Consider the following 18144-nt stretch of genomic DNA (forward strand, 5'->3'; position numbering starts at 1 on the left):
AGCACCAGGCACCTTTCCCTGCACCCCAGGAAGGGGACGAGGATGCCTTTCTTCGCCCCCCAGGACTGGGGTGTGGGTAGGGCCATGCTCAGGGACCTGTTCTGGGGACAAGACACATTGCCTGCAGACTCATTCCCCAGCACATGTCCACCTTCGTGGTTTTGGTATTGCTAGCATTGCCTGGCCCCAGAGATGCTCCTCCTTCAATGCCCTTCACAGTGCGAACCAACACACCCATGGCCTCACTGCTGCTGGCGTGTGTGGGGGCACACAGAGTCCTGAGCCGCCTCTGCTCTGTGTCTCCAGATTTGCAGAGTGCAGGTGGGAGCTGCAAACGCACCTCAGCAGGCAGGAGCCTGCTGCACCTGCCGAGGGATGTCTCCAGGATGAGATGTCCAGGGAGATTTCAGAGCGGAGCTGGGGCATTTCCAGGATGAGGGGAGCAGCATTGTGCAGGCTTTCCTGGACCTCCTTCCTGAGCCAACCAATATTCTTTCTATGTCTCCCTCTAGACTCCAGAAAGGGATGGCTATCCGGCAATTTCACACCCCAGTGCACCAGTCAGAGTGTTTCTGAAGCCTGAAAATTTTAGAGTTTTAGAGAATTTCATGATGCGATACTTGCCCCTGTGCTGGAGGACAGGGCCTCCAGCTCCATGCGGTGGTGCAGGCCCAGCACGGCAGAAGCCCTCAGCTCCTTCAGGGACAAAGGGCCCTGTGCCACGGTGGCTTCAGCCTGGCTCTGCATCCCAGGAGGAGGGCGATGGATGTTAATGGTGTTTACTCAACACCACAGTGCTCCTCTGAGGCTGAGGGAGGAGCCCCAGCCCTGGGCAGTGGCAGGAGCCCCTGAGGGAGTTTAGGATCAAGCATTATAAACACAGCTCCTTTGCAATGCCGGGCAGACCTGCTCAGCACTTGCTTCACCCCAGCAGAGGCTAGCACCCACCAGCTGCTGCACATGCGGTAAGTCAGTCTTGTTGCTTTTGCCAGCTCCTAGACAGCTCCTGCTCTGGGACAAACAGCATTGCGTTGCAGGGTGCTCTGGTGACGGCTATGTCTGAGTCCAGTTGCAAGCCGCCGGAGTTTAATCACCAGAAATGGGTGAGGCAGGCTGAACACGGTCCACTGTGCTTCCTTCCTTCACCTAAGAGCATAGGAAATGGGGAGGCGGAAAGAATAAGCTATAAATGAAAATTGTCATAACAGTGAGGAACACGCAGAAGTGTGGAAAGCCTCCTGACCTGCTCAAGTCATGCCGCACTAGCACAGGGACCACAGGGTAGCAGTAGCAGCAGAACCCAAATGTCCTTGCGCAGAGCTTGCGGGTCTGCTGGATGTTTGCAACAGCAGGGTTGGACCCCATGGTCCTCTCCTGCACTCTTCTGCTCTTGAGCATCCAAATGTGTGTGATTCTACCCTGTGAGACAACCAGAGTTGTACACAGGATTGCAGGTGATGTCTCTCTGCCACCTGGTATCATGGTGCAAATAGTTCCCCATTGCATTATTTAGGAGACGGTGCCTTTTTTCACAGCTGCATCTCATCAGTGGCTTCATTTTCAGGCAGGATACTTAGGTCTTGGCCTTTCTCCACATTTCTGAATCACGAGCTCCTAGGACATATCAGAAGTTCTTGTCATTAGCCCTGACTGCAGTAATTTGCATTTTGTGCTATTGAATTTCATCCCGTTTCTGTTAGTTCAGTGCTCAAGGACGTCTGCTCCTTTCCACACGATATTCCTGATCTCTTTAGTGTTTATGATGCCTCTTAGCTTGTTTTGTTAGTGATTTTCATCAGCTATTATGACCTTTAAGAAAGTCCCTTTCTAATCTCCTTTCAGCCCTGCGCTGCCCTTACAACATAGCTCTGCCCCACAGCTCCTTACCCCGCTGCTCCCAAACGCTGTAATTCTTGTACTGATCCACTCTGCCTCTGTCCCTCTACCCAAGGAAAAAGATGTGCTGTGATGCACAAGCCAAAGACCCACATTCCTGTTGTCTGGCAGTCAGCTATTGAGGAAAGCTACCCAGTTGACCTGGTGCCATCAGCCTGTGCTCAACGCCTGTGGCGCGCTGTCGCACCCTCCATTTTCCCCCCGATCTTCAGTTGTGTTTTCCTTCTGCTCTAAAGCCGTGCTTGCTGCAGAGGTTGGGCTAACAGCCCTACACTCACCCAGGTCACCATTTTCTCCTTTTAAACATTTGTTGTTTTCCAGTTGCACAATACCAAGCCTCAGCTAGAGCGATTTGCTAAAAATTGCAGATGGTTTGGAAAGGAATCACTATGTACAACATGACACAGCAGAAATAAAAGCAAAGGCTATTCAGCTTCATATGAAAAGAGGCTGACAAAAAGGGACAAAAAAAAAGAAAAAAGCCTTTCTAGTTTATTTCAGCAATATAAAAATGGAGGGGCTAGAATTTCTGTCTATAACAAAATTTGCAGCAGCTAGAGCACGGACCTGCTTTACAGGCAGGAAGACAGATTACATTTTTTCATATACTTGAAGAATAACTCAAGAAATGCAGCTTAGTCTGGAGTCTCCATGCAGTTCTGGTTACTCAGCATCAAAAAAGAAAAATCACAAAGAGGGGGTTGAAAGGACAAAGAAAGAGTAGAGAGACAGAGAAGAACAATTTAGGGAGACCATTCTGCTCCCAGATCTGAGTCACTGCACTGCTCATAGCACTGAATTAAGACCAGGTTGCTGAGGACTTTGTCCAGTCAGGTCCTGGAAACATCCAAGGATGGAGACCACAGCGTCTCAAGGCAACTTCTTCCACTGCTTGGCTGTCGTTGTGGGGACAATCCTTTTCCTTATACCCAGTCTGAAGCTCCCCTATTTCAATCTGTGACTGCTGTCTCTCATTTTCCCACTGTATACCTCAATAAAGAGCTTGACTCTACTGTCTCTTGTCTCCACGTAGGTCATGATGGGCTGCTATTAGCCCACCCGCTCCTGTTATCAAGGAGGGATCGCTGGTTCTTCACCCTCTGTGCACCTCAGGCAGGGCTAGTGCCCGCTGTCCAGTCCCCCATCAAGCGTATACATACTTTAAACTAATTGTATTTCAGTCATTCGCGCTCCTTCTCCACCAGAGTCATTCACTTGCACCCACACTTGCACGCACAAGTGCACGCACAAGTGCTCCTGCCAAGGTCATCTGTCTACAACACAGGGAGAAACGCAAGCACACGCAGCTCGTCACAGCTCTTGGATTCCTCCTGACTGGCATCAATTAACTGATTTCTGGGTGTGCCTTTTATAACCTTTCAGGACCTTTCATATCAAGTATTTTGTCTCATCCCTCCTTATTCTTACAAAAAAATTCCCAAGTCCCTTGGGAAATGTTCTGGCTCCAGCCCTGTTCTTTGTCTTGTCACCTTGCTTTAGGTCAGTGTGTTGTTACTCTTCTTCCTACCTGGCCATTTGAAGGAAATCACACATACAGGGCTCTGTAGTAGGAAATTGACACCACCCATTCCTCTAGCCTTGATCTGCAGTTTCTTCCACTGCTTTCACCCATGCACACATGTGCACACTCACATGCACAAACACACACACATGTCCATACTTCACACAACCAATCTCAATAACATTTGTTAGAAAATCTCTGCAATGTCTCTAGGCTGCCCCCAACATTTCCAGTCCTGAGCCCAGCAGCAGTGTAAACCTGCCTTTTGTGGGGATATGGAGGAATCAAGTCCTTTTTTTGATCGCTGATACATCTTGTTGTGATACAACAGCTCATGAGCTCTTCCAGGGCCAAATACCAGGACTTAAAAAAACCATGAAGTGCAAGTCACTCTCTCACTGATCACTGACCAGAAACATCTCTGTTCTCTGTTGCGCAGGTGCCACAAGATTGTTCCTGTGTTGTAGTTGTCACCATGCCCGTTCCCAATCTAACCACTGTGCATTACAGCCCCTCCTTTCTCACGCTGACGGGGATCCCCGGCCTCGAAGCTGTGCAGCACTGGATCGGCATCCCCTTCTTGCTCATGTACACCGCCGCACTCCTGGGAAACAGCATCCTCCTCGCAACCATCTGGACCGAGTGCAGCCTCCACCAGCCCATGTACATCCTCCTGGCCATGCTGGCGGCCACTGACCTGGGCCTCTGCACCACCATTATGCCCAAAATGCTGGGCGTCTTCTGGTTTGCCCTTCGAGACATCCACTTCAACGCCTGCCTCACCCAGATGTTCTTCGTCCACACCTTCCAAGCCACCGAGTCGGGCGTGCTTTTAGCAATGGCCTTTGACCGCTTCGTGGCAATCTGCAAGCCCCTCAGACACTCTGCCATCCTCAGCAACCACGTGCTCTGCACAATCGGGATCCTCTTGATCCTCAGGCCAACCGTCCTCATTGTACCATCTGCTTTTCTGATTAAGCGGCTGCGGAGGTACAAGAGCACAGTCATTTCCCACTCCTACTGCGAGCACATGGCCATCGTGAAGCTGGCAGCCAGCGACGTCCGGGTCAACAAGGTTTACGGCCTCTTTGTGGCCTTCACAATCCTGGGCCTCGACCTGGTGCTCATTACCATGTCCTACCTCCTCATCTTCAGGGCCGTCTTCCAGCTGCCGCAGCGGGCGGCACGGCTGAAGGCGGTGCACACCTGCGCGGCCCACCTCTGCGTCTTCCTGGAGTTCTATGTCCTGGGCTTCTTCTCCTTCCTCGCCCACCGCTTTGGGCACAGCGTGCCCCCCTACGTCCACATCCTCCTCTCCAGCCTTTACCTCCTGGTGCCCCCTGCGCTCAACCCCATCGTCTACGGCGTCAGCACCACAGCCATCCGCCAACGGGTGCAGAAGATGGTGGGTCTCAATACAAAGTGTCCTTGAGGGCTTGTCCCTTTCTCTCCTTAGCCTGCAGGGCAAAATGTAGTGTTCCCACTGGTGCCCCCCTGGCACAAGCTTTGCAGTTCATCGGACATGCAAAGATGCCCCAAAATGGCCTGTCTGTCCCTCCCCAAGGTGCCTTCATCAAGCCATTGCTTCCCTCCCTGAGCAGTATCTGCTCCCCACACACATGGTGACAACACTACCAGCACTGGGGCCTCAGCTGGACCCTTCTTCTCCCTGGCACCTTCACATCTGCCATGCCATGGAGGCAATGGGCTCCCCAGACAGGCAGGAATCTCTACTCTCCCACCCCACACCACGTCCTCCCTGCAGCTGCCCTCTCCACCTCCACCAGCTCAGCTGTCCTCACCTCTCCTGCACTAGTACAGGAGATGCTCACCCTTCCCTGCACAGTCACATCCCCTGGGAACCCATGATCCTGAAAGGGCAGGGACTGTTGTTTACAGCTGTTGGCAGCTCTTGCATGGGCAGGATGTGCAGTTTGTAGCAGATAGCAGTAAACATTGAGATACCCCTTTCAATCCGTGACCAGAGCCACGAAGGAGCCGATGACCTGGCCCTCATTTCTCGCCTGCATGTGGCAGGCATGACGATGGGATGAATGCCACGTGCTGTGCCCTGTGCAGAGACCTGCATGCTCAAGCCCTTGCTAGCCCTATGCCAGAGACAGAGCTTAAAGATGAAGGACGAGACACCTTGGAAAAAGGGGGACGAGAGAAAGCTGGGTTCAGGTTTACCAAGGACACTGCCACTGAGCTGTGAAAGCGCATGAGACAGAGCCTGGCAGGTCCATGAAGGATGCAGACATGCAGTAGTTGAGATGGGGATAGTTTGCAGATCAAGGACTCAAGAGGAAAATTCTGCCCTGAAGAGGTACAAAAGCTCAAAGAGAAAGCTGAAGACAGGGAGAGAGCAGCTCAGTGATGCAGATGATTGGCCCGTCCTGGTGAGGATCGGGGTCGCCCCTTCCACGCAGGGCTGGCAGCAGCCAGCAGGCAGAGGCTCACGGGGGCGTGAGCAGAGTAATGCTCAGTCCTGTAGTGCCTTAGGTCTAACACCTACTATGCACCTCAGCTAATAAATATTTCCTGCTGTGTAATAGATTGTGTGTGTCATCTCTGCCAAGTGCCTTTTCATATGGTAAAAGTTGCCCAGACTAAGTGACCCAGAAAGGACAACTGTAGAGGGACCTTCTGGGGAAGACAGGCATCTCAGTAGACAATACAGAGGTAACTCCTATATGAAATACATCCAGGGAAAGCATCAGGGCAAAAGTGGGCATTTATGCTGTACCTGTATGGAAATGAGTGCGAATGGGATTATTCGGACATGCTACCATGAACACTTTACACTGACAACATTAAAAGGCCAGGCAGTAATTCCAAAGGAGAGACAGGCTGCCTTATTGATGGAGGATGCACTGATTTATTTTCAGACGAAATAACACGGACTAAGAAAGCAGTGTCCATCAGGGCTGGGATGAGTCCCTTCTTGTTCACAGCACTGCAGGACCAGGGGGATTCCTGCAACTTCCTTAAAGGGTCTCTGGGCTTCAGCCTCACCTCATCTGTGCTCAGCCCCTCTTTCGGCAGCACCTTCTCTCCCAGATGCCAGCATTATCACAGTCCAGCACTGCAGAGCGCTCCCAGCACAAGGTAGGATGAACACCAGCCCCTCATGACCCCTTAATGGGCCTGGCCAGCTGTCCCCAATGGGCTGATTTGGGTTTGCCCAGGCTGTGTTGCACCCTGGCCGTCCCATAATTCACCCTCCATTGGTGCAAGGCTGTGACAGGAGCAGCCTGTGATGCTTAGGCTCCCCAGCACCTCCAGCTCCTCTCTTGGAGTTAGAGCAGGAGTCTCAGGAGGGCTTGGGCAGGCGCAGTCACACACTAGAGGGAATAGGACAGTTGGTGCATACTCAGCCTTCACAGGGACAAATTGCCTTCAGGTGTTGCCCAGGTCCCCCAGTGCTGTCAGCCTCTAAGAAGTGCTCAGGTTTTGCTAGGACAGATTTATATCCATGCACTGCCTGGCAAATGCACCGTCACCAGCCTGTGCAGGGAGCTGCCCCACCGGGGTCTGAGTCGCTCTTCACGGCAGAGCATGTTACCGTGCCTGGTACTGGGCAGGGGTTTCGGCACCACCCCGGGACCAAGGGGCTGCACTGGGGGCAGAGGAGCCAGCTGACACCCCAGGAGGGCAGGTCCTCATTTCCCTGTGTTCGGGCAGAAGGGAGCAGGTGAGGCACCCCGCAGCGCCGCGTTGCACCCTGTGCCAGGCAGGTGCCCACACCTCCAACACTGTGCCAGCTCCAGTGACAGTCACCATCACATATACACCTGGGCCAACCTATTGACGTCTCAACAGCCACCTATGAGCATCTAGGGGATCCACGTGGTCCCACGTACCCCTTGAAATGAAAGCAGTATGTGTTACAGGAGAGGCTGGTGCTGCCCGTGGTTCCTCCCTTAAAAAAACCATTATTTTCAGATTTTCCCAACCTGGTCAGCCTTCACCCATCTAGACTGAAGTTTCTTCTAGCAGGTATATGCCTCAAGATGGGTGAGTGGGTATGCATGAGACTTGAGACAAAACAGCTCAATAGTTCCCAGGAATGAATCACAGAATGGTTGAGGTTAGAAGGGACCTCTGGAGATCATCTAGTCCAACCCCCCCTGCTCAAGCAGGGTCATCTAGAGCACGTTGCACAGGATCGCTTCCAGATGCCTTTTGCACATCTCCAAGGATGGAGAGTGGGATGAACGTTCTTATGCCCGTTTTAAAAGAAATTACAGCAATCTTTTCTTGGAATGGCTTTAGGGTCCACAGGGCTTGGAGCAGGGCTGTCGACTTGGCAGGAGGAGCCATTTTGTCCTGGATGAACCTTTCATAATTAATGACCGGGGAGAGGATTCATGCAGAATGGCTTGGCTTGTGGAGGAGCGCGTTTTAATAGAGTCAAGTGCCATAGAGAGACAAGGAGTGGGTCTTGGCCAGAGCATGGGAAACAGAGAAGCAGACTGTCAGAAAAAGGTTTTAAGGGTTAAAAAGAGATTCATGTAGTTTTCGGAGGATGAACAGGGAAGCAGAGGGCATAAGCAAAAAATAATCTACCCCCGCATATGGCACTCCTGAGATGATTTTAGAGGTCAGATTAGAGCTAATACTGCCCCTCTCCCCGAACTGCATCCTCATTTTCTGGGTCCTGACTTGAAACCCTGCGGTCCAACAAGCACTGGACATCCACAGCTGCAACTGAAGTCAAAAGTGCTAAATCATGCAAAGATACTGAAAAATTAGGTCAAGGCATCTCAAACCAAACATCTCCACCAGGAGATGCTCTAGGTCTTAACCTTGCTGTGCCTCTGTTCCCTGCCTGTATAACAGACCTGATAACATCTTGCAGGCAGGATGTGAAAAGTAAATAACATTGACAGTGGGGAAGCAGCTGGTATATTGACAAACACCAGGAAAGAAGCGGTGAGGAAATAAATAGCTGCAGCTTCTGAGAATGGTCTGAAAAGAGTTCAGGGAGGAGAACCCCTAAACACACTTTGAACACTGGGGAAATATAAAATATGGAATAGCCACTTGTCGAGCACCATCCCACCACCACTCTAAAATGACTCAAGGCCATGTCACAGAAACCCTGTTGTGATGGAGATGCAAAAGGGGCTGAACAACACAGAAGCGATCCTCCCTCCCCAAATCTGAGAGCTTGTCCTGCCGCATCAGCAAGGTCCTTTTAATGTGGGAGGGGACGGATGTATGTGTGCACCTGTGAGATCGCATGGCCTGAACAAGGAGGGTGCCACCATCAAAGGCTTCCCATCTCAGCTCTCGGGATGAGTCAGGATAGCCCTGGCAAGGAGGAGGGTGCAGGTTACAGCACTGTGCGGAGTGGCCACATCATGCCAGGTGAGCAGGAGCACGCAAGGGCAGTGGGACCACCAGGCATGCCTGCATGGGTGACCCTGCACAGACAAAGCTGTTTCCATCAGGACACACTTGTTTCCTCAGAAACAGGGCAACTTCAGTCGAAGCCCCTGGAGAGTAACCTGAGGAAACGCAGAAATGCTCTCACATGAGCTGGAACCAGTTCCCAGCATCCTGGATCCCTCAGCTCCCCTCTGCGCAGCCACCGACACCTCCAGGATGCTAAATGGGAATGCTCGGGGTGGTCCGGAGTGCCTGGGGATCCCAGGATGCCAGCACGTTTGGCCAAAGATATTGCTGCAGGACATTATGTTATTCCAGGCTGTGCCAACATGGAGCAAGCCCTGGGAATTGTTATATAAAAGCAAATTCATTAACATAAGCCTGTATTGCCCACACACAGCCAAACAGCACCTTCCTCTTCCTACGCAAGCGTGTGCATCCGTCTGTCTGCAAGGCTGTCTGCATGATGGGGAAGTCTGGGAAGGTTTCATACGCACTGTGCAGGCTAGCATGGGCTAAATGCCCTCCTGGGGTGTATGTACAGCCCGTGCTGTCGCCGGGGTAGGTTTAACCACTCCTGACTGGGGCAGGGAGCCTGCCTGGCGACAGAGGGCCCAGCGAAGGCGGAGATACTGCATGCCTTCTGCGCTTCAGTCTTCAGTGCTAAGGGCAGCCCAAGGCAATGCCGGACCCAGGAGCCCAGGGAGAAAGGGTGGACAAAGGAAGACTTTCCCTTGGTGGAGGAGGATCGGGTTAGAGATGACTTAGGCAAACTTGACACCCACAAAACCATGGGCCCTGCTGAGATGCACCCACGAGTGCTGAGGGAGCTGGTGGACGTCATTGCTGGGCCACTCTCCATCGTCTTTGGAAGGTCATGGCAATCAGGAGAGGTGCCGGAGGCCGGGGAGAAAGCAAACGTCAGCCCAGTCCTCAGAAAGGGCAAGAAGGAGGAGCCAGTCAGCCTCACCTCCATCCCGGGAAAGCTGATGGAACAGCTCGTCCTGGAGGCCATCTCTAAGCATGTGGAGGACAAGACGGTGATCGGGAGCAGCCAGCATGGATTCCCCACGGGGAAAACTATGCTTGACCAACCTGATAGCCTTCCCTGATGGGACAAGTGGCCAGCAGCGGCTGTTGTCTCCCTCGACTTCAGCAAGGCTTTTCACACTGTCTCCCATCCCATCCTCATAGGCAAGCTCAGGAAGTGCGGGCTGGCGGAGTGGGCGGTGAGGTGGACTGAGAACTGGCTGGATGGCCGAGCTCAGCGGGTTGTCATCAGTGGCACAGGGTCTAGTTGGAGGCTGTAGCTAGCGGTGTCCTCCAGGGGTCAGTACTGGGTCCAGGATTGTTCAATGTATTCATCCATGACTTGGATGAAGGGATGGAGTGCACCCTCAGCAAGTCTGCTGATGATACTAAACTGGGAAGAGTGGCTGCTACCCCAGAGGGCTCTTCTCAGCATTACCCAGCAATAGGATGAGAGGGAATGGGCACAAACCAAAACAAAGGGAGGTCCACTTGAGCATGAGGAAAAACTTATTTCCTGTGAGGGTGACTGAGCACTGGAACAGGTGACCCAAAGAGGTAGTGGAGTCTCCTTCCCTGGAGATATTCAAAACCCGCCTGGATGCGATCCTGGGCAATATGCTCTAGAGGACCCTGCTTGATCAGGGGGGTTGGACTAGATGATCTCCAGAGGTCCCTTCCGACTTCAACCCTTCTGTGATTCCATGATTCCATGATTCTGTGATTCTGTAATCTTGACACCTCCTACCTGGGTGTCTGTGGCCAGCTCTGCCATGCAGGTCTCTGCAGCTGAGCCAGCTGCTGCACCGGCACCAAGAGTGCCCATGGGGTGCAATTCCTCTGAGCGGCATGTGGCACCCACCCACATGGCCGCGCAGCAACACCAAGGTCCCTGGGTCTGGACAGACGACTCGGAGACTGAGCAAGGAGAACCATCGCGGCTGCCACGCAGAGGTGGGAACACTAGCAGCAGTGCCTCGTACCTGTGCAAAATGTGCCTTTACCTTGCAGGCAGCGAATATCTCTACCAGGCTCCCTCTAGGAGCTCTGGATGACCAGCTCCTACCCAGCATGCACAGGAAGGAGATCCCCCAGCTAGCAAGAGAAAGGCATCTTTATCTCAGATACATATCATCTCACCAGGTATTTCCTTACAGACCCAGAGACCTTGTCATGCTTATCCAGACAGAATTACTCTGGCCAGGGTGGGAAAGAGTTACCCCCTTGAAGTCTCCAGATTTCTTGCAGTGATAGTGAATTACTTTCTGCTGGTCACTTTTTCTAGCATATAGCCATTTGTGTGGACCCCTGGCAGAGCATCACCCGGCAATGGAGCCCCTTGAGGTCAGCAACCCATTCGGGCCGCACACAACCCATTCCTGCCGGACACGACCCATTCCTGCTGGACAGCAATCTGCCACCCTTAACAGGGCAAGAGCTTGGCACATGTGATGGTGATCAAAGGAGGGTGTTGAATATCATATTTTAGCTTCTAATTGTCATTTTTATCGTATCCCAGAGAGCATAACGCACACTCAGATGAGTTACTTGGGGAACTGTGGGTGTGTGGCATGGAAGGACACCTGGTTTCAGGGCAGTGAAGGTGTGAGTGAGAAACATCTATGTCAGGCTGAGGGGAAAAACTGGTCTCCACATAACCAAACCGGTAGGTGCTCAGTGCTGTTCCCTCTGGACACCTCGCAGGCTCCCAGGCACCAGCAAAGCCAGGACTCACTGGAGTGTTACCAGGACAGAAGCACCTTGCGCTCTGCATTCATCAGGCTGGGTCAGGCAGAACCTTCCACCATCCGGAAGAGCAGATCACACTGCAGGAGCTTCCAGAGAGCAACCTGCAATATGCAGAAAAGCTGGGGGGTCCCCAGAGACCGCACTGACCGTGAACAAGTTCCAGTCTGCCCAGGTGAGGCCACTAAGATATTTGCAGTCAGTGACTATGTCTGTTTTCCTCCAACTCCTTTCTGAGGCAAGAGGTTCAGCTCTTTTTCAGGTCCTTTTCCACCTTTTCACCCTCAGCAGTCCTGCATTACTTGTGTCAGAACGGTAACCAGCGGTGCACATGCTCTTCGGAGAGCACTGCACTATCCTGGTTGCATGGAGAGGCCACGCTGCCCCCCTGTTCCTTGGGTGTCCTGACATCCTGGTCATCCTGTCCTGACCACAGCTATGCACTGATCACATGTTCCCACTAAGACTCCCTAAAACACTGCTAATTAACTTGCAGGTCTTGGCAGTAATGTACCTTGTGCAGTAATCTGCAGGTGACAAAGCCAAATTTTAAGTTGTCCTTTGCCATGGACCACTCAGTTCCTCAGCACTGTCCTCTGCAGGGGAGACAGGGAGCAATGATCCAGACTAGTGAAGCAGTTGAGGCAAAACACTCTGCTAGTTTTAAGATGAAGCTTGGTCGGTTTACACAAGGCAGCGGTGCCTGAGGTGGGACAGGGGTGGCCTTGTCAGCCATCCTATGCCCCATGGTGTCACAGCTTCTGCAGAGGGAACCTGCTCCCCTGGCCTCTGAAAGTAACATCTTCAAAAGGCCTCAGCTACCAGGGAAGGATCCTGACTACTGGAAAAGGTCAACGTCATGCCCATCTTCAAGAAGGATGATCTGCCTGGGAACTACAGGCTGGTTGGCCTCTCATCGGCACCCATCAGAAGCCCAGTTCGGGCACACAAAGGACAAGAAGGGGGCTGGGAACAGCCAGCATGAGTTTACCGAGGGCACCTCGTGCCTGACTAGCCTGACTGCCTCCTGTGACGAGGATATGGGGGAAGCAGAGGATGCTGCTCACCTTGGCATCAGCAAGCCACAGTATCCATGTGGCCAAACTGGGAAAACAGGAACTGAATGAGTGGAAAACAAGGTGAGTGGAAAATTCACTGGCTCATGGACTTAGAAGTGGTCATCAGCAGTACAAAGATGATACCAAGGTTGACACACTGGAGGGCAGGGCTGCTCTGCTACGCAAGAGGACCTCGACAGACTGAGACGTGCCTGGCAGGGACAGCACCAGGTGCAGCAAAGGCAACCACCAAGTCCTGCCTCGGGGCTGGGGGAGCAGCTTCAGGGATCCTGGGAGAGACACGGTGCCATGAGGCAGCAACGACCCAGAGGATGCAGGCAGTTGACCACCGAGCTCTAGAGTGGGTCTGCGGCGCAGCAGCAGCGGGAGCAGGGAGAGAGCCAGGTTGCGCTTCGCAGACACCTCCTCCTCCACTCCGTGCCGTCAGTCCTTATTCCTGGGAGCTGTGATGCGGAGCAAAGACTAAACTCAGAATTTTTGCACCCAAAAAGGGAATCACAGTGAGTCATAACCACAGGACTTCTCCTATGCTTGAGGGCACAGACCTTGTCCCACATTTGAGAGGAATGCTCTCCAAATGTCAGCAGTTCTTATGCTTTCTCCGGAGAGCATCACTGGTTTTCTCTGATCATCTCCTGGCGTCATGAATATAGGACAGTCACTGCTTCTGCCCTAAGGAAGCAGAAGAAGAGCAGTAGGGCTTTTTGCCCCAGCGATTGCAGAAATGAAAATGCATGCTCTTTCTCATGCATCTCTGTCGCCCCGTACACACTTCCAACATCCAGGCTGTACCCCACCATCTGCCACTCCACCTTTGCACGTGCCTGCACTGCTAAAGCAGTCCAGTTTCCACATATGTCTGTCTTCCCCGGCAATCTTCAGACGTGATTCACAGTGTTCTGCATTGGCCAAGCCTGCCAGTAGGTGTGCAGGAACAGCAACACTCGTTCCCAATCCGTCGCTGATCACACACCACCCTGGATGCTGCATCTCCATCATGGTCCTCTGGTAGACTTTAAGCTATGTTATAGCAGCACCAAAGCTTTCCCATTATTGCAGATGGACAACAGCTGCAGTATATCTAAGCATGGGAGGCCTTTTGGCTGGGAAAAAGGCCAGTCTTCTATTTTGGGGTCCTGATTAATTGTTGGTGAGTGCTTTCATTTCACTTTGCCATCAGTGCCAGCCACAGAGGCCCCCCCGTTCTTTGCTTTCCCTCTCATCTGCCTGCTCTCATTGCTGTTGGAGGCTGGGGGTGCCTCGGACCAGTCGCAGCTCTGCAGGGTGCTGGGAAGGAGGATGGCTCTGGAGCACCTTGGAAAGACGGGTGCAGGGCAGCCTGAGCAGAACAAAGGCCTGAGAATACACTAACCCTCAATTAGCATCCAGGCCTGTGTCAGGCCATTTTTCCCAGTAATTCCCTAACACACATATGCACCCCCTATGCCTACTGCATCTAGTAGGGAGGTGCATTTAAATACCTAAAAGTCCCAGAGCATCGCAGGCGCCTCCTGCATGTGTCCCCACCCTACACTTGCTGAGCTGCACCCAGCGCCCATTGAAATACAGCTCCCACTTCCCAGGCATAGAAACCTCTCTTCCATCAGCAGAGCTGATCTTTAGTCATGTCTAGACTACATCTGAACCATCTAGGTATACCTAGCACCCCAGAGCAAACCGGGGCATTGCTGGAGGTGTTCAGCAGTTTCTGGGCCTGAGAAGAGCAGAGAATGGAGAGTGCAAGGAGCCCTGCAGACCCAGCAGGAAGGTGGGAGCTGCCCCTTGCCCCTCTCCCACCAGTTTCATCTGAGAGCTTTTTGCAAAGAGGAAAAATGACTACATTGGAGAATTGGGGCCCAGAGCAAAGTTACTGTCACTTGCTGCAAAATGTGCATGCCTTGTGGCAGCCTGGGAGCAGTACTCCCCATCACATGTGAGATGAGCTTAAAGCAACTTGGTCAGATGCAGCTCTTAATCTTCTCAGAGAGGGAAAACCCTGGGGCCCAGTCCTGCATCTTCTTGGTCCGCACCACGTAGATGGGGTTCAGTGTGGGGCACCAGCAGATGCACCCTGGTGACAAGGACGTTGGCGCGGGGAGCCACGTGGGGCCTGGAGCAGTGCTTGAGGAAGGTGAAAACAGCCATAATGTCAAAGACGAGGAAAACACAGACACGGGCGCTGCAGATGCCGAGGGCCTTGCAGATGGCAACCTTGGGGGACAGGCAGGAGACAGGAGGACAGGGTGATGAAAGGTGACAGTCAGGACGTGGCCCTTGGCCGCCACGGTGTTGGCACAGGCCAGCCTGACCAGGGCCGTGAACCCAGCCTCTGCGCATTGACCTTGTCCGGCAGAAGAGCAGCCTGCTGCCCTGGTGCGGGAACAGACAGAGGAACCGGGTCCTGGGACACCCCCGTGCAGCTGGGGAGGAGGAACGGGCAGTCCAGCACACCCCGGTGCAGTCAGGGCATGTCAGAGAGCCTCTGGACCTCGGACGGCTGCAAGCTGGGCACGCACTAAGGGAATTATAGCTATGGCTTGCTTCGTTTTGCTGTTCCTCCCTGAGTATTCACTTCAGACATGCTCTTTTATTTTCTTAACAGCAGTACGCTGTTCATTGAGTTGTATCAGAGCGCACAGAAGCACATCACTCTTCAAAGTTCTTCGAAAAAGCAAGCCTCAGGCATTAAAACTCTTAAGAATGAAGAGGTCGGCAAACGCAGCTTAGGATGCTTCAGGCTGCACACGCTCAAACACCTCAGCTCTTCCCAGTCCCTCCTGGGATCACAGGTTTCACAAAACCTTGCACAGGCTCCTTTTCTGGGTTCAGCCACTCCAAATCTGCATGAAGCTGCGCAGTCCAAGGAGAGCAGAACTGCCTGAGCTACATGGAGCCACAGCCTTTTGGCACAGAGACGTCTTGTCATGCCCAGGGTAGACATCAAGCATGGCTAACATGCTGACAGTGGCTCCTCAAGGCAGACCCCAAGGACCTTGTGCTCTGCCTAACAGCAAACCATGGGGCTCACCCATGGTCTGGCCCCAGGTGGCAGCCTCTGTCCTCCTTCCTGGGTATGTAGGCAGGGATTCAAAACAACCACCCCCCCGGGGACACGTCAAGAGCAAAGCAGACCAAACCAATCTAATTTCTGTCCTTAATAGGATAATAGCAAGGAGCTAGGAGGAGAGCTGTGGGTGCAAAGTTGACCTGGGCAGGGCTTTTGGAACTGCTCCACATGATAATTCCACGTGCGTGTTAGGGAGGCCTTTTCTCAATGCATCACTGTGGGGTGATAATATGCACATGGCTGGCTGGAAATTGCTCATGGAGCAGTTACAGCAGATCAGTGTCAGCCTGTGAAAGCGTTTCAGCAGAGCTTGTCTGGCCCACTCTAGAGAACAGCTTCGCTGCGATTTCGGAGGACAGAACAGAGCGCCGTTTACAAGAGCAGCAGGTCACATTAAGCAGGGAGGTCTGCAGGCACTTCAGGGGGCAGGCTAAGGGCTGGAAACTTGCATCATCAGCAGCACGCTACTGCAGAGAGATAAACACCTGAGCAAGGGTCACAACCAGCAACATCATATGCAGGATGAAGGAGGTATTTGCTGTCCTTGGGTCCTGAACTCCAAGACGGATTTGAGCATACTGGAGAGAGCCCATAGACGCTAAGGAGGCTGGGAAGGCTGAAAGGAGCTGAGTTTATCTCGAGGTGAGATGGCAGGGCAGAGATGTGATACCAGTCCTGGGAAGCAGGACAAGGAGAAAAAAAGATGGAGATCAGATATTAACAAAAGTTTTCCAGCCAAGGAGGGAAGCAAAACCCTGAAGCTGCACCCCAAAGCGTGCAGCCTCATGCGGCCACTGGCTCTCTGCTCCACACCGGATGCCCGAGCCCTGTGCGTCCCCAGGCCACCCCCGTGGGCTCCTCACCCACCACAGTCCTCATTCCCAAACACAGCTTCACAGTGGGAAATTAATCTAAATTGACTCCTCCACACAAAACTTCCAGAAAAATCAGTGTTTTCTCCTAGGACCTGTCTTGAAAGTGTTTCCAGCAGCTTCATCCACAGCTCACTGTGGGGGTACTTTCAGGGATTCATTAATTATCCTCACAGCTAACAAATGTATGCCCCATTTCTCAATTGAATGTGTCTATCCCCAGCTACTGGCTGCTGGTCCCTGACCGTCATGTTCCTCCTGATGACAGGGCCACCAGTACCCAGTGCTGCTCTTCATGATGGCGTTGATGCTCCACAGCGCGTTGCCTTCAGGTTCCTTCCTGATAAACTCAGCATATTAAGCTCCTTCTCTCTAGCTAGGAGACATTTTCCCCACCTACATCACCCTCTGTGGCTCTTGTCTGCAGGTTCTCCACTTCCAGATTTACTCCTGATCCCACCGCTGTGGTCCCACACATCCCAGGGCTTTGCCCTGTGTCAGCCTGGAGCACATCAAGCTGCTCGTCTGAGACTCCTTTGAAAATCCAAGGCCAGAGTGCAGTCCCCATTTGCGTGTCCTGCTGGCTGGTGGGACATATTTTTCATCTCTATTAACATGCATTTCATTTGAAGGGGCCCATCTTGCCAAGCAATCCAGATGGCTCTGTAAGGCTGCTCTGTCTCCATTATTAATCTCCACTCTTACTAATCTCTGCATCTCCTCACAGTTTTGCCAGCTGAGATTTATATTTATTCTCAGCTCATTGATGAAAATGTTGACAGTGATAGGCCAAGCACTGGCTCTGCAACCCTCGCTGGGAGAGCCCTCTCCCAGGAGGAATTCCTCCACAGCTGCTCTCGGAGCACTGTGAGTTCCTCCTTGTTCTTTAACCTGTCATGCAGGATGACACAGAGCTATTTTTTCAGCTGAAAGTCATGAAGAACAGTCACATGCCTCACAAAGAATGTTACATCTGCACCATTACTGGCACAATTAAGTGAGTCATGTCTAGAAACACGCTTTGATGGGCTGTTTTCCATGGACACATGGTGGAGAGCTGCTGCTCAGTTTTCTGGCTCTTCCATTCCCGTGTCCAGGCCTGGAAACAGGTGAGCTGCCCAGCTTTGCTCAGCCGTCCCGCTCGCCTCGTCAATACACAGTCAGCCGTCTCCTGTTGCAGCCTCTCTTCATCGAGCCTCAGTGACCATGGCCCTGCTGCGCATCCACAGCCCTCCCTCCTCACCCAAGGTCCAGGCCCTCCATCACCGCCTCTCCAAGGGACTTGCCACAGCAAGGGAAGATCCAAGACCCATCCCAGAGACCACAGGGACCCGTTTCGTACCATGCACCCACCACCTGACCACAGCCTGAACTCTGCTGCTGGAGAGGAGCTGGGATGGTGGGATGTTCTGCCGCGGGAGCTGAGAATAGGACTGGGAAAGCTAATCCTCTACTGACCCCAGAGAGCACCACCCATAGAGCCCAGCTCAGCTGGTTTGTTCTCTGGACTTTCCCCAGCCGATCCACCTCTTCCCAAAC

General features: G+C 52.8%; 1 protein-coding gene across 1 annotated transcript; it reads left to right on the forward strand.

Moving 5' to 3' along the window:
* The first annotated feature begins 3893 nt into the window (after positions 1–3893).
* On the forward strand, positions 3894–4850 carry LOC104147580 (olfactory receptor 52A1-like). The gene has a single exon (XM_009680318.2). It carries the CDS (start codon positions 3894–3896, stop codon positions 4848–4850), a length of 957 nt encoding a protein of 318 aa, XP_009678613.2.
* Positions 4851–18144: the final 13294 nt, after the last annotated feature.

This window comes from Struthio camelus, chromosome 1 (genome assembly GCF_040807025.1).
Source record: "Struthio camelus isolate bStrCam1 chromosome 1, bStrCam1.hap1, whole genome shotgun sequence".
NCBI classification, from domain to species: domain Eukaryota; kingdom Metazoa; phylum Chordata; class Aves; order Struthioniformes; family Struthionidae; genus Struthio; species Struthio camelus.

What these genes read in the sequence shown, in the direction of transcription:
- LOC104147580 (XM_009680318.2), top strand. Translation starts at nt 3,894, where the DNA reads ATGCCCGTTCCCAATCTAACCACTGTGCATTACAGCCCCTCCTTTCTC.